This window comes from Phyllostomus discolor, chromosome 4, assembly GCF_004126475.2.
Source record: "Phyllostomus discolor isolate MPI-MPIP mPhyDis1 chromosome 4, mPhyDis1.pri.v3, whole genome shotgun sequence".
Classification (NCBI taxonomy): Eukaryota; Metazoa; Chordata; class Mammalia; order Chiroptera; family Phyllostomidae; genus Phyllostomus; species Phyllostomus discolor.
The window spans coordinates 129,202,990-129,219,721 of NC_040906.2; the positions used below are offsets into that span (position 1 = coordinate 129,202,990).

At 33.9% G+C, this 16,732-nt stretch overlaps 1 protein-coding gene across 1 annotated transcript in view; it reads right to left on the reverse strand.

Moving 5' to 3' along the window:
* The window catches only part of KHDRBS2 (KH RNA binding domain containing, signal transduction associated 2), a 535,898-nt gene that overhangs the window by 31,728 nt on the left and 487,438 nt on the right, over positions 1 to 16,732 (reverse strand). Inside the window, exon 7 of the mRNA XM_028509700.2 lies at positions 11,145 to 11,227. Within this exon, the coding sequence (XP_028365501.1) occupies positions 11,145 to 11,227 (83 nt within the window). The remainder of the gene's footprint in view (positions 1 to 11,144; positions 11,228 to 16,732) is intronic.

Consider the following 16,732-nt stretch of genomic DNA (forward strand, 5'->3'; position numbering starts at 1 on the left):
CATTTGGAGGTAAATCAGTATTCTTCAAGGAAAGATACACAGAGTACAAAGAAAAAGGTATTTGAACTTAAATTCAGAGCTGCTATTTTTATTGAGTATGCACTTTAGACAAATCATTTAATCTCTGTGAACTCTAGTTTCATCACCTTTAATATAGCAATAATGATATCCACCTCAAGTATTAATGAGATAACCTGTGACAGCCCCCTGGGAACTGCCTGGTACAGAGCAGACACTCAATAAATACTAATAATGGGTGACTGTCCAATCAATGAAGGCATAGACATAAAACTCCTCTTTTTCATACTCATAAAGGTTGCAGTGCTGATAGAGATTTCATCTTCTTGAAATATTCTGAAACATGACATAACCATACATGCCCTCTTAAGTTTCAGTTGATGGAATTTAATGTTCACAGGATGAAATATAGGCTGATTATTCACGAGGGAAGTGACATATTTGTTCTGCTCATAGATTAAGGATCAAGATAGATGATCTATATAAGGCATCTAGGGTAGAATTATGATCAGCTTTGCAATGATGTCCTTTATGGAAAATGGATGTTTTGAGAATGCAGTTTCATGCCCCAAATGAGAGAGAAATACACTTAAATATATTCTTGCTTTTTGGCTTCAACACTGCACATACATTTCTGCAAATGGTCTCTTTTCATAGATACTCTTTAATCAATTTTTCTAATTCAACTTGTGTTTTTGCTTACTTTTAACCTTTATTACATAAATGAGGGGTGAGCAATCTTGTAACAAAACATTAATCTTCTGTTTTACTATGTGGAATTTTAATTTAAACATAGCATTTTTTCTATAAATAAGACCTTCAACTGGCTGATTAATTGAGCTCACTGGTACAAGACGTTATTAAATGAACTGTTACAGGCCTTTGGTACAAATACACAGAAGCTATTGAACCTTAGTTTGAAATGGACATAATTTTAACTGCATACACATTATTTCTTTGGTTAAATCATAATTCATGAGTATCAGCAAGATTTCAGTACTATAAACACAAACATATTTTCTAGTTATTTCACCATTTTAGTTGATTTTGAGATTGAATTCATTGGTGCTATTTGCACTATTGTTATGTGTTAATGGTAATTTTTATTTTTTTCATTCAAATCACAAATGGAATCTCACCTGTGTTGCATAATATCCCAGAATAACTTCTTATTTATTAAAGAATTATTCCTCATGCACCAGCTTTTGGAAATTTAAGTACATGAAATAAAGTTTGGGGAAAGAATATATGAATTGGTAACAAGAATTTCACTTTGAAAAGTGTGTGTGTGTGTGTGTGTGTGTGTGTGTGTTAGAAACAAGGCCACATTCATTTAGAAACTCTCAACTTAATATAACTAAATCAGATGAGGCTCTATCATGCACTGCCATTGTTGCATGCTTTGAACTGAATTGTGTTTATGAATTTTAATGTCTTCTTCTCTAATCCTCAGTCTGTGGGTGGTAATTCCTTCATACAACAGAGAAGTACATTTTCTATGTTCTAATGACCTGTCTAGTTTCTTCCCTAGCAATCCCTGTTACCATATCCTACACCCTGAAATGTGGAGTGCCTCCTGGAGTCATAGGTCCTTTCATGACTCCATACCCCTGACCATGGTTATCCTTCTATCCAGAGGAACTTGCTCTACTTTTTTACCTCAAAAAGTATATGCCTCTTCCTGGGATTCAGCTCAATGGTCAGCTTCTTATTAATGCTTTATCCAACCTCCCAGGCAAGATGTCACCCCTCACCACCAGCCTTCTGTAATATCTTGCTCACATCTTCATGCAGAATAGCTCTCATTCTACCAGAACTTTTTAAAAATAACCTGCCTTTTCCTCTAGCACAGTGATTGTTAATAACTAGTATATATAAGCATCATAAGGAACTGTGCTAAAAATGCAGATTCTCGAGCCCTGTTCTTAAGAGTGTGAATCACCTGCAGGGCCCCCCAGAAATCCACAATTTTATTTGCCATGTTTCTGATGCACTATTTGTGAATAAACCAACATCTGGGCTATGTCTTACTTGTTTTGAATACATAGGTCCAGGACAATGACATTTGTTGAATGTTTATTAAGTAAATGAGTACTTTTTAAAATACTACGTAATTCCTTTGTGAATGATCTGCAAACTGGCTGACAGCACATCCATGCTGATTTGTGACTATGTTTACAACTGCTCTGACAGAATTGTAATTAGTGGTCAATGTCAATTTAAATGTTGCTACTGAACTTTGTCCTTGGTACTCTCTGTTTGCCAGCATTTGTTTGAAAAATACTTGATAAAGAAACAGAAGATATGCTAGGAAGTATAACTAACATGCTGGTTTTAAGAATTAGTATTCCAAATCATAGCTACAAATTAATAGGCCTAAACAAAAAGGTAAACTGTCAGAGAGATAAATGTATATTTCTGCGTTTAGGTTAAAAAAAAATCAGTGCAAAGGTGCAGGACGGTGTTAGAACTTGCTTGACAGCAGTTCATTTAGAAAGAACCTAGGTTTTCAGTTGAAAACAAATCCAATAAAACCCAACAATGTTAAAGGGCTTTAAAGCAAGAAGCACAAAACGAAACAGTGCCATTTCTTTGTACCAGTCAACCCTCACTTGATATAATGTTCCTCAAGATCACTGTGCCACAGCTTACAGCGGACACTTGGACAACTGGAGTGGTTTTAGAAGAGAGCGATTAGGATATTTGGTGAAATAAGGATCACAATGTGCCAGGACAAGTTTAGGAAAACCATGCCCATCTGGACATTCACCCTGGATAATGGCTGGTTACTGGTACAGTAACACTGTTCCACAACAATCACAACATATTAGCGTCATACAACAACAAGTAATTATTTAGGTCATGTGTTTTGGCTGGGTTGGAGGTTCGCTGATGTAGTCTGGGCTTGCGGGGGTTTCTGCTCACAGTTTGGATGGGGCTGTGCTTGATCCCACTAAGTTTGGGCTCCTATGTGTTCATTCTGGAGCCCAGACTGAGGGTTCCCCAGCAGCTACTTGGTGAAGCACTTCTCATGGCAATGGCAAGAGGGAAAGTGAGAAACTCATAGCGTTCTTTACATGTAGGCTTAGAAGTGGCATTATTATCTTAGCTAAGGCAAGATATGTGATAATGAGGAGTCAGGAAACCATACTCTGCCTCTTTCTTGGGAGGGACTGGAAAGTTATATAGCAAAGGGTGTGAGCAAAGGAAGATGAAGAATTATAGCCAAGAATGCACTCTCAAACTCTGAATGGATATTGACTGAGGACACCATCTTCATAGAGAAAGGCTGGTATGTGGAAGAAAGCTCAATGTATTATGTGTAACTTGACAAAGCCAATTAGTGATCAATGTATATAAATGGAGATTATAGGAAAGGAGATGTTACTTCAGTTTAAGAGTTTCTTAATAAGCTGAAATATTAAAAAAGAGTAAAATGTTTAGGAAGTAATATGGCACTGGACAGGAATCAATTCAAAGCTTGGCCTTTTACCTAGTAAGCTATAAAGTACTGGGCAAGGTAAACATTCTGAGTCCTAATTTCTTTTTCTGTAACATGAGGATAAAACTGTCCACCTCATTTGATAATGTAGATACCTTCACATACCTACTCTGTATTGTAGCTATTGTTATTAGAAACTTACTTGCTTTAGATTTGGTCTAGGGTTTCTTGCCTAGCCTTTCAAATATCTTTCTTGCTTCTTTCACACATCTATAATTCAATCTAAGTGAATATTATATAATACAAGTCTACTGCTACTTACACTTGGATACCAAATGTAAGTCCAAAAGCTTGAAATCAAATTGTTTCCTTTAACTGGGTATCTGATATTATTAGGCAACAAAACTCTATCTAAAGTGACAAGAAGCTATTTAGAGATATGTACATTCTGCGTAGTATTGTTATTCATACATTTCAAAACAATAATATTAATATATGTTTTGGTACTAATGCCACTGAAGGTAACATGCAAATATATAGTATATGCATAGTACTGCCTTTCTAAAGTATAAGCAATTCTGAATATGAAGCATCTGGTAGACATTTTGCCTGATGCCTTCCTGTTTCTTGTTGAGGGGTATCTCCAGTTCGGCACTACTCTGATGAGGAAAATGATTGGTGTGCTGACATGTCCTGATCTCAATCAACTATTAACCAGGTTTCAGTCACTAACAGGGACACTTCCTTAAGTTCACTTGGGAGACTTGCCACACCAATGACTTGGGAAAATGTTTTTTATAATTCTTCTCCTTAAAGTCTTACAAAAATACTCTAATGGTAAATTTTTAAATAAAAATTGACTAGGCATGTAGTTTAGTTATTCTCAAAATTAACCTTAAATTAATAGAAGATTAAATAACAATGAATACATAATGAATAATTTGAGGAAACATAGTTTCTTTTCTGAAATTAACAAGTTATTCTGGATGCCTAAAATATGTCAGATGAGAACAATAAAAATAGTATATTATCAAGGGCTGGATTCTCATTCTTTGAGGTAAAAAATAAACAATATCAAATTCAGGTTTGATGCATGCAGAGGCTGTAGACAGCATTAAAACACAGCTAACGTGTACAATAACTGTGGAAAATATCTCAAATTCAAAAATCATCTGTAAATTCAGTCTTATCATTGACTATAGTTTGAGACATAAGAGAATTGAATTACAAAATGAGGGTGAGTCACTTGAGTCACTTTATAGCAAATAGTGCCACTTAAATGAACAGAACAAGCTGTTATATACTTAATATTATAACCTTTATTAAATTAATGGGTAACTGCAGTGACTTACATTAATTTTTCATCAGAAGGGCTTCTGTAGATTCTTACTATCACATTAAACTTATAGCCTAAAAACAGTAGTTAATGTAAAATAATTTCATTTTTCTTTTCTTGCACAGACTGATTTTTTTGTCAGAGCCCTTTGGGAAGCATGCAGATAGCTTGTTCCATTCTTAGTATATTAAATGCATATTCCCTCTGGCATGTTTGGCTACATAACAGAAACCTGTTGAATCAATGTATTGATTTAGATTCCAGACAGTGTTTATTAGTCTTTATGTCTGAGGCCTCTGGAGTTAGCAGATATTATTTTGAATCCAACATTTACTACTTGAATGAACTTGGGGAAGTTGTTTAATATTTTTAAGCTTCATTTTTTTTCTACGTCTCAAATGTTGCAAGGATTAAATGAGATAAAGTGGTCTCAATGATCAGCATAGCAGCCCACACAAAGCTGATGTAGTTGTGTGTATCATTAGTTCCAAAGGGCCTCTGAAGAATTTACATTCCTACTGCGTGGGCTCTGATCTTGAAGTGCTGAGAAGCTGTGCAAGGGGGTCCAAGAACCCGTGTATTCACTGCATATTCTGCCTTTTTAAAGTATACAGATACTCTCTCATTAATAAAACACAAATTCATTTAAAAGCATTACTGTTTATACAGCATATACCAATTTCATGTCATTATTTATATCTTCAAGTAACTGAAACTAATATGTACAATTACTAGTTGCTGGAGGTGTAATAAAAATGTTGGAAATTGGGCTCCCCACTTGTACTCTTCTCTCGAGTCTTCCCTAAACCCTGGGATGACTAATGACAGTTTCATCAATGGGGTCTGTTGTCCTCTGACTCTGAATGGGTTCAGCCAATGGGATCAACAGTAGGAGACTGGAAGGAGAGAGGTGAATGAGGTAGGGGTATTAACTCCTGGAGCTTCCTCCTTGCAAGATGGCCATGGCTGCTGTTCTCTATCAGCTCCCAATAGGCCTCTCTGACAGTGTTGTATGTTTCATTCCTAGTTTCGGTGGCAAATACCTTGCCCCAGGGAAACTAGTCCCTGCAGTTTCACTGTACTCTGCCCCTGAAAGTAGTTTCTTTATTACACTCTCCCAAAATTATCATAACTTAAGAGTCTCATTTATTTCCTTGCTGTGTAGACCCCAGTGTAAATATCCATACAGATATTCAAAGTGGGTGTTCATCCTGGAATACTTTGTGAACTACTATGCTCCATGTCAGAGGAAGAAGTATCTTTGCATTCTTGGAACTTTCCTTCATTAACCTACAGAAAAGAGGAGTCTTTTCCTAGGTTGTGTGAGTGTCTCACCTGATTCAGGCTTCAAAGAAAGCAAAAGCTTCCATTTTAATATTTTGCTTATTATTCCAACCTGTAGTTAAAAAATTTTACACTGGAAAATTATAAATTCTCAACATTTTGCATCCAAATTAAATTGCTGTTAGAATTAAAGATTGGAATAGGTCTTTTGACCTTCATTTGCAATATTACTATTTGGTTTTAAGTAGTGTACATAAAATTATCATTTTCTACATTTATGCTTTGGTTTGACATAAATTCTTGGTTAAAATTTGGGCATTGAGAAAAACCAATTGGTTGGTAAAACCTTGTGAATTTACATAATTTCAGAAAATTTCTGACAATATTAAGGGCTTTGAAGATTACATTAAAAATCAGGCATCAGAACATGAATAGAATTTAATATTTGGTCCAATTAAAGGTATAAATCACAGAATATAACTTGTCTTGAGGCAAAAACTTCAAGTCATTGAGTTTCCCTGACAACTGCAATTCTGTCCTGCAATTTGAAGCTTGCATGATAAACTCATCAACCTATTTCTTCGCTTTTTTTTGTTATGGACACAGGGCAAAAAAAATGATGGCTGGAGACCAGTCCTCACTAGATTGTTAGTTGAGCTGCCTCTTAAGGCATCTTCAGTGAAATTCCTTTTCTGTCCCATTACTAAAGACACCTTACAAGAAAGGTGGGGATTAACGAAAATTGTTACAGTTTTTGAACTCCAGGTGAACTTTCGTAGGGTTATTACCTTGTGAACTTCCTTTAGACTCTATTGAACATGATATAATTATTTCATTTAGGCATCTGAATAATTTCATTCAATTATTCTGCTTTACAATTTCCACACATTCTATATTCACCTATGCTATCTGGTCAATTAAAGATCATTTTCTCTAAGGATTTTCATGTTTCATCTTAGTTCTGCTAAGTCACTCATAATCTATTGTCTTACCTTCAAGATTCTAAATCAGTATTTCTTCTGATGTTTAGCATGAAAATGCTAAAATACCGTGTTTTTTGGAGTATAATATGCAGTTTTTTACCACATTTTTTGCTTCAAAAAATTGTCCCCTATTTTCCTCCTCTAAACCCTAGGTGTATCTGGGGTCCACACCACAAGACACAGCTAGGTTTTAGAGAATGAAAATAGGAAAAAAAATTTGAAGCAAAAAATGTGGTTAAAAGGTGTATCTTATAGTCTGAAAAATATGGTAATAGTCGTTTGTAAGTGAAGGAGAAGTATTATGCTTGTATTGTCCTCTTTATTCCACTTCTTCAGAAACTTTCTCCACTTTCCTCCATAAACCCAAATCATGCTTTCTGAAGTCCAAATAAAGAGCTGCCACTTGAAAAAGAAACCATTATAGACTGATTCTTACAAAAAATGAACTGACTATCCAATAGTAGTTGTTTCACTTATATTCATTTAAATATACACACAGTTTGCAAATGACTCCTTCTTAAACAAATTATTAGGGGAAAATATTAAAATGTATAAAAATTTAAAAATAAATGCACTATATGGTAAGTATACTTTCTGGCACCCCTAATTATATAATAAGTGTTTATTTAACTGCACTGTTAATCTTAGCATCTGCTGGCATAGTTAGATCAATAGAAATAATCTAAAAGTACAGATTTAATACATTTTGCAATAAAATTTTTCAGTATTTATCCATTTGTATTATAAATTAATATTTTAGTCAAGAATTTTTCCACACAGAGTTTTTGAAATAATAGTGTTAATTTCATTCATTCATTCATTAGTACATTTATTTATTTTTATTTCATTTATTCAACAAATCTTTACTGAGAAACTTTAATGTGCCATACACTATACTAGTATTGAAAATATGTTTTTAATAAAATAGTTATTTTATAATTATTGGAATATAAAGTATTTTTTATTTTTTATTATAATACAGAATATTGGTTGGTATCATTACAACTAATTCTGTGACCTGCTTTCTTTATCCTTTCTTGTTTAGCACTAAGATATCTCAAAACACATATGCATTTTGTCAGTAAATATGATACATATAATTCCAAGTATTGTTTTCTCTTAGAGGGATGACGTTCTTGTTTTAAATCTTCTTAGTACAGATATACATTAGGTCTGACATTCATGTATTCAACAGTCATCTACTGAATTTACACAGCCCGTGACAGTCTCAATGCTAGATACTGTGAGGGACTGAGGCGGGATCAGACAAGGATTCTGGGCAAGTAGTAGGGTGATCAGAAATATGTACACAAATGATCCCGATGTAAGACAGAGATGGAAAGTACCATAGAGAAAAAAGGTATGGTGCTACTGGAATTCAGGGCATAAACAGGTTATTCATTAAAAAGAGGATTAAGGAAAGACGTTTCAGAGGAGTTAGATTTGAGCTAGACCTAGAAGTGGGCAAAGAATTTAGCGATGGAAAACCGATTGGGTAGTAAAGGGAAAAAAGAAGATAGCAGAAGCACATAGAAAATCATACTTTATTTAAACAAGATATAAATCATACTTTAAATCATACTTTATTTAAACAAGATAAATTTTTTCCAGGATTATTCCATATTGCCATTGCTTTTTAAACATAATTGTGTTCAATTATGTTAGCATTCACTTTTTAAATATGTAAAGATAAACTATTCTAATTCTCAATTTTTCTTCTTCCTATTCCCTTAGTGTCAGTTAAACCCATTTAAATTAAACAGGAAGAAAGACATAGACACTTTCTCACTTTCAGAAAATTATTCCAAAATCTCTATACGGTGAATCTAACTCTACAGAGCTGTTTATTCTAGTTGTGTTTGTAGTGTGTGGTGGTCATGTTTTCTACCAGTTTCTGAAACAAATTAAGGAATTTTATTATCACTATTTTTTATGTCCTAACGTATGGTGATGTACTAGCTATTTAGTTGAATATGTTATCAATTGTTTTAAATATGTAGCCAAGTGGCAAATACCGTGTCTGTGATGCGATACAAAGCTTTCCCTAGTCCTGAATATCTGTGCTGTGTTCCAGTAGGTAATTGGGACACTTAAGATATTACCCATAGTAAAAGCTCTTAACTCATGATGGCTTTTCTATTTAACCTACTATAAATGTGCCAGTTACTCAAAGTTGAAGATGGTCATTGCCATAATGATATCTCATGTTAGGTTTAGCTTTAAAGGTATCAGTTCACACTCATGTTTCTCCTAACTGCCTACAGTATTCTCTTTAAACAGAACTGCCCTTGACCCTTTGCCCTATGCTGTCCCTCAGGCCATGAAAAAAGCACACTTATGCAGTACACATAGATTCCCTTTTGCCCACAGCAACCATATAGTTCTTTCTTTCTTTGCCATCTTCTCTCCTCCAAATATTACTTAAAAATCAACCAAACTTCTTTGGGTGCCAATAAAGTTGATTGATAAGTGATCAAGTCTATAATGATTTTGTGACAAGGAGTTATACTGGTTTCTATCAATCATGAGTAGGGAGAATCAACTAATAGTATATGGACTCCAACTTTTCCATGAAATCTGAAGCTAAGTAAAAAAACAACTATTTCAGAAAAAACTTGTGATTGATTTTTCTAAAAATGCATATGTTTTTATGTTTATTCATAACTGCAAAAATACAGAAACAATCCAAATGTCCTTTAACTGATGAAGGAAGAAACTGCAGTACATCCTTACAACAAAACACCATACAACAATAACAAGAAACAGAACACTGATACGCACAACATGAATAAATATCAGATGCATTATGCTAAGTAAAGAAACCAGACTCAGGAGGCCACATATACTTGTCTTGCTTTATTCTAATTATACGACATTCTAGAAGAGTCAGAACTGTTGTGGCAAAAAACAAGTCATGGTTTCCAAGGCCTCAGTTGAAAAGCTGTCTGTCAAAGGAGAAAAGGAAACATCTTGGATGGATTAAAATGCCCTGCATCTTAATTTTGGTGGCTTGCATTTGCCAAACTTACACAGCTGTATTCTCAATTGGCAAAATTTACTGTCTGTAAAGAATACCTAAATGAATTTGACTCTAAAAAAGGTAAAAGTTTATCAATATCACAAATTTTGAGTCAATCTAATGATACATATTCAATAATCATTTAGAGACCCATCAAGAGGGGGAAGGGATTCTTAATTCATTAAGGAGTTTTATGAATTTCCCTCTTTGCAAAGCACTAATAACATTTCTTTATCTTTTGTTTTACAAATACTAATTACATTTTAGGGGGAAATAGCTACATTAAACAAGTAGCTTGTACTCAGTGTTGTCTTTTTTTAAAAAAAATTTAGACAAACTTTATTTATTTATTTTTAGAGAGAGGGGAAGGGAGGGAGAAAGAGAGGGAGAGAAACATCAATGTGTGGTTGCCTTTCACACATCCACTACTGGGGACCTGGCCCGAAACCCAGGCATGTGCCCTTGAATTAGTCACCCTTTGGTTCACAAGCCAGCACTCAATGCACTGAGCCACATCAGCCTGAGCTCACTGTTGTCTTAATTATGTATTCAATCAAATAATCTTTGAAAATAACATATTTTACTAATTACAGGTATGCTAATGAGTTGATTGGTTATAATAATCATCATGTCTCAAAATAACACATTACTATTCTTTTAAATTTTTAAAAGATTTTTATTTATTTTTTCTAGAGAGAAAGAGGTGAAGGAGAAAGAGAAGGAGAGAAACATCAATGTATGGTTGCCTCTCATGAGCCCCCTACTGGGGACCTGAACCACAACCCAGGCATGAGCCCTGACTGGGAATTAAACCAGTAACCCTTTGGTTCACAGACCGCACTCAATCCACTGATGTAAACCAGCCAAGGCACACACTACTATTTTAAGTTATTATCTTTTACTTCTCAAAGTCTAGTAATCAACTTAATTCAGAAGAACAATGGAGAAAAACCACTACTAGAAAATCTTACATAACATAACTGATATTCTGATACAAGAAACAAAATAGCAGGATTAGAAATAGTACTGGGAAGGATGTGCTTTAGACAGCAAATGTCTTACCTTTGGGTTTGGGTGGCATAGCTGTTGTCATACGTCTCATAGGTCTGGTCATCATATTCACCCCCAAAGCCGTCATCATACCCCTGAGGCAGAAGATGGTAGAAAGACTCATTAGCAATCAGTCTGATTGATTGTGATACTATTTCTAATAATGTGACCTTAATTTAGTTTATATGTTTGGTGAGTTATACTACATCAGGTTTTACTAGATTAATTATTTCTACATAGCTTTGAATAATATTTAATGAGTTAGATTTTATGCTTGATAATTAAACTCAGCATATCATTGAAGTACCAATACCTTCTTTAGGATTTATTTAGAAGTTTGATCACTATTAATGAAGACAATTTAAGAAATTCAAAATAATTTTTTTCTACTTAAAATATTATGAGTAGATAAAAACATTTGTGATAACCTAATGGTAGTGCTAACGTATTTGTTACAACCCCATTGGGAGTTTTCCCTTCTACTAATAGTAATCATAATTAAGATTAAAACTATAAAATATAGGACTCTTAAATTGTAGTCAACTTTCTATAAAACCAATGTAGTTATTATTGCTTAAAAAAGACAAGGAAGGAAGGGAGGAAGAAAGGAAAGAAGGAAGAGAAAGAAGCAAAATAAAGATTATTTACTTTGTTATGCATTATATGGTCTTTAAATCTCATAAATAAAATAATGCTGTGTAGTGAGTCGAATTATCTAACTTAATGCTAACAAAACTAATGTGGATTTTTCATTGCAGAAAGTTATCATTCACTCTGTGAGTCATTTAGTTTTATTTCCCCTTGGCGGTCATTGGCTTTACTCTCAGGTTTAGCCATTCATCTCGATTACTCCCTATTTTTGAAAAAAACCTTTAGTTTTTCTGTTTCTGGACCTTTGCTGGTGTGTTTCTTTGACTGAAATGGAATTCTATATACCCCATGAATCCATAACTTCATTTAAGTCTGGAGGCTTATAGATCTTTTTATTTTGTTCGGAATTATACGCAAAAAATGTGTAGAAGTAAAAGTTTCCACAATAATCTTCAGTAAGCCTTTTGAGCTCATTTAATTGGCAGACTAATATTTTCATCAAATTAAGAATGTTTTAAAAATGTTATTTCTTCTCCATCTGGTTTACTCTTTATATAATGCTATTATTTACATATGAGTTTTTCTGAGTCTGACTTAGATTTCTTCAATTTTTCATTCATGATTTCCATCTCACATTTTTCCCCTGTGGTATGGGGTAGTTTCCATCTGTGTAAATGCTACTGATTTAAAGGCCATTTTGTATTTCACAAGCTTTAGGAAATTTTTCCTGCTCCTTCCAAGCATATGGCAAATCTCTACCCTCTAAATTCTAATAGCCTGTGTTTTTTTTTTCTCACTGGCATTTAGAATATACAAACACACACTGTATTTTTCTATAATTTTCTCTCCTTTTAGAATTCAAGCTCCTGTAAAGCAAGGACTACATACTTGTGGTGCTTAGCATAGTGTATTTCAGAGAGTATTTGCTCAATAAATATGTATTGAATTTTTTAAATTGGCACAAAAAACTATTTTCTTCCAGTATAGGTATGGATTGACTAAAATCAATCACTGCTAAATTAGAAATATTTCATATGATGATTATATAGTAACATTGTTTCTAATTCTAACGGTTAGCTTTACCATTTGGTCTACACTTTTATTTAAAGTCTTACACAGAAAAGCCACAGAGTAGATAGAAATCCTTGAAATATTCATTTATGTTGGCGAGTAAAAGGAAAACCTCAAATATGTATGTCAGAACTTTACTTATTTGTCAGTGATGTGAACAACTTTGCTCTAAATTGTATGATGGTTTTCACATACTAGAAAAATATTTTCTCAATTTTGTGTTCTATTCACAATGTAAAGGTTATAGATATAACACAGCTTTAAGTTGAACTGACATTAACATTTCTCCATAGTCTTCTTGAGTCTGTATAATCATTATAGCAAAAGATTAAGTCTTGGTTTTTAGAATTTCCTATATCTTTGGTATAAATTCTCTTACAATGGCTAATTTCAAACAATATGATTTCATTAAAAACAGATTTGGAAAGAGATAAATAGGAGACCACCATTATATATCATTTTGGTTAGAGCATAAATTGTCATAAATAATTAGATAATAATTAGTTTTTAAATATGAACTATCTTTGCCTTTAATATAATTAATTTAATTTTTAGTTTAAGTAATTTAATTTTTAATAATGGCTGTGTTTAACCACTAGTTCATGAAATTCTTCAGAATATTACAGGGGGTCTTGTGAGCCAGCAGAAGTCGGCTCTAGCACACCACTGCTCTTGGCTCACTAGAGGGGACTAACAGAGTCATAAATAGTGGAAATACAAATGGAAAGTGTTTCAATAGAGCATGTAATTGGTACTATGGGAACATTGGAAGCAATCTCTAAATCTGTCTGAGGGTTTTAAGGAGAATTTCTCAGGAAGGCCTTACTCGAGGTGGTTATTTGTATATAAATATATGTTTTCTAAGCAGGTAGTGTGAGAGTATTCCAATTTCCAAGAACATCCGGTGTGAATGCATTGCAACATGAAAGAAAGCACTGTGTTTGGTGACCTGAGAGTAGTTGGATCCAACTAAAGCACAGAATTCCTAAATGGTAGGCAGTTGGGCTAAAGAAATAGGTAGGATTCCCTACTATGCTTCCCTCTAACATGGTAGGGAGTTTATATGTATCCTGCAGGCAAAGAAGCATGAAAAAGTTTCAAGCAGTGGGATGACAACTTACAGGTCTGCATTTCATAAATTCCATCTTACTGTTTAAAAATTTTCAGGTATTTTGGGACTAGGCTCCATTGTTTACCTCTATTTTTTTGAACATGTTAATTATAGTCACTAAAAAACACCAACATCTGAATTACCTTGATCTTTACTTTTTCTTATGGTTTTTGTTGATTTTATATTGGTTTTAACATGCTTTGTGATTTTTTCATTGAACTCTTGATACTGTGTATGGAAACTTGTGAAGGATCTTTTGTCTGATGGCATTTTCTTCCATAGGAGTAAATACTCCCTGGGCAGGCGGTCACTGAATAGAATTATAGCAGGTAACCTTGATGCCACGGAGAGTTGGTTTTAGGTAATCGAATATAAGGAGCTTGAAGCTCAGATGGTCTGCACTAGAGCTATAGCTCTGGAAGTCGACACAGAGCCGACAATTGAAATAACCATTGTTCTGAGTGTTTACTGAGGAGAAAAGCTTAGGCTACACCATGTTCAACATGAACACAATACTAAAAGCCCCACTCCTTTTATTTAATTGGTCCTCATATCACTAAGAAATGAAGACACAAGCATCAGCTGTAATAAAATACAATCATGTTTTCTATAGGAAGATCCCACTACAAAAAGAAAATCAGCCTAAAATTTATTAAAAAAAAACACCTTATAGCTTGAAAGGCCTATTATAAAATCCCCATGTAAATGGACTTTCTTAACATTGAGCTGTGAAAATCTCTGGTTCTACCTGTGAGTACTCTAACCATAGATACCAAATCAAAAAATTCTGACAAAAATAGCAACATATTGGCAAATAAGCTATGTACTAATTTTTTCTAGATAAAGAGTTTTTCTCACCAACATTTATTTGTGGACTTATTTTGAAGATATATTGTAATGCGGAAAAGAAAATCATCACAAAATGGTTGAGAACATCTCTCACCACATTTCTGAAAAAATGCATGTTTCTAAAATATTATGTTACTCACATAATATTTGGCTAATATTTTAAGAAGTTTGACCATATGAAATTGCCATTTTGTATGTATATTTGAAGTATAGTTAAACCTAATACTGATATTAGAAACTATAAAACAGACATGTCTTTGTCAGCTAAAGAGAAAGCAAAAATATCTTGTGATGCTAGTAATTTATTGTGGCTTCCAAAAGAAAATCTTTTGAAAATTTCAGTGATATAAAATGCCACCCTGATTCTGTTTTATAACCACACTTTCTTGGAAGACTTTTAAATTTAACAGGCCTAAGTGACAGACTTAGCATTTGGTCATTATTCTCATTTTGGGTTTTTATTTTCTGTAAAAGGTCAGTGGGTATGAAAATAAAAGGAAATAGTGTGGAATCGTCTAATACAATCAAGAGAAAAAGAAAATAAAGTCAAGCATGCAATCAAGAGCCATAAAATATTCCAGAATTAAGTAATTTAATTATGAGGGTCAAGATCATAAATTTGTCACCAAACACTAAAATACTAGGAGCAGAAGCAATTTGCAAATGCTGCCCTTTAATGTCATTGAATATAATTAACAGGTCAGATAGGAACTTGACATTTAACTTTCTTTATGAAGTGTTAATTCTCATAAACATATGTTCCCTTCTTAATGAGTTAGACCACAAAATGCATAGCATACCCACCTCATATATATAATCTCTTGATACTACAAAAGTACTTTATTATAATAATTTAAACTTTAAAGCATATCATGAAATATTATTCAAACAAAAACTAAATATAGAATACTAATGTTTTAGTAGACAATATTGCCTTAGGTTGTAAATGACTAATGTTTATGACAAGTATCTGCTTGTGAATTATTTACACTTTCTTGTGTTTCTTTAAAGTTTTATTTGATGTGACTATCTCCCTACATTTTTATCATACATTTTCAGCTTGATGTCATATAGATGAGCTTTCCATAAACTAGGAAGGATTTTAATAGTGTCTTCCTTCTCTCTCTGGCATTGAAAGAATGGCTCGTTTGGAACCGTGTGCCAGTGGGTGCCTCCCAATGTGTAGCTTTTGTTGCTGATGCAAGAGGTCAGCTCATTCACTCACTCTGGCAACTCTATATGTTCAAAACTATCTATAGCATGAGGGTCTACCCAGGCAGTGGAAAATCACTGCACCTAACAGTTTAGCCCTTCATTGAGGCAACATTTCCATTTTCTGAGTTTTCTATGGAAATCAATGAGTAAGCCCCTAACAAGGGGAGAGATACTCTATTCCATCTTCATCTCCTAGGTAGATTGTAGCTATTAAACAATTTCCCCACATAAATATACATTCAATGTGAAGGCTGGAAATTGCATATTCTATCTTTGGAAATTAAAAGCTCCCAAGGAACTCCAAGACCATTTCTGACAACCATGCATATGCATATTCTACACTTGAAAATTAATCTTGGGGGACGCTAACTCATTTTTTTTTAATTCAGTAAGTAGCAGCTTTTGTTATTAAGAGACAGAATTGTAAAGAAGCTTATGAGTCAGATAAATGCCTTAACTGCTAGACTACGCTGGAATCTGCTTTAGTAAGGCTTGAGAAGCTGATAGCATTCCTTAAATTCTATCCTGGAAATGTTCTTTTTTAGACGATTAGCATTTATGATGCAAACACAGAACTACTTCGTATAGGGCTGTGCTCCTAGATTCCATTTTCACATGTTGCAGCAAATATGATATGGAACTACTAGAGGTGAGAATCTACAAGCTTGGCAAATCTTAACCGTCTGGGCCCCGATCTCCTCATCTGCAGGTGGTCATTTTCTGGACCCAGGGCTCTGCTCTGGAAGGCTCTAGTCTGCTGGGT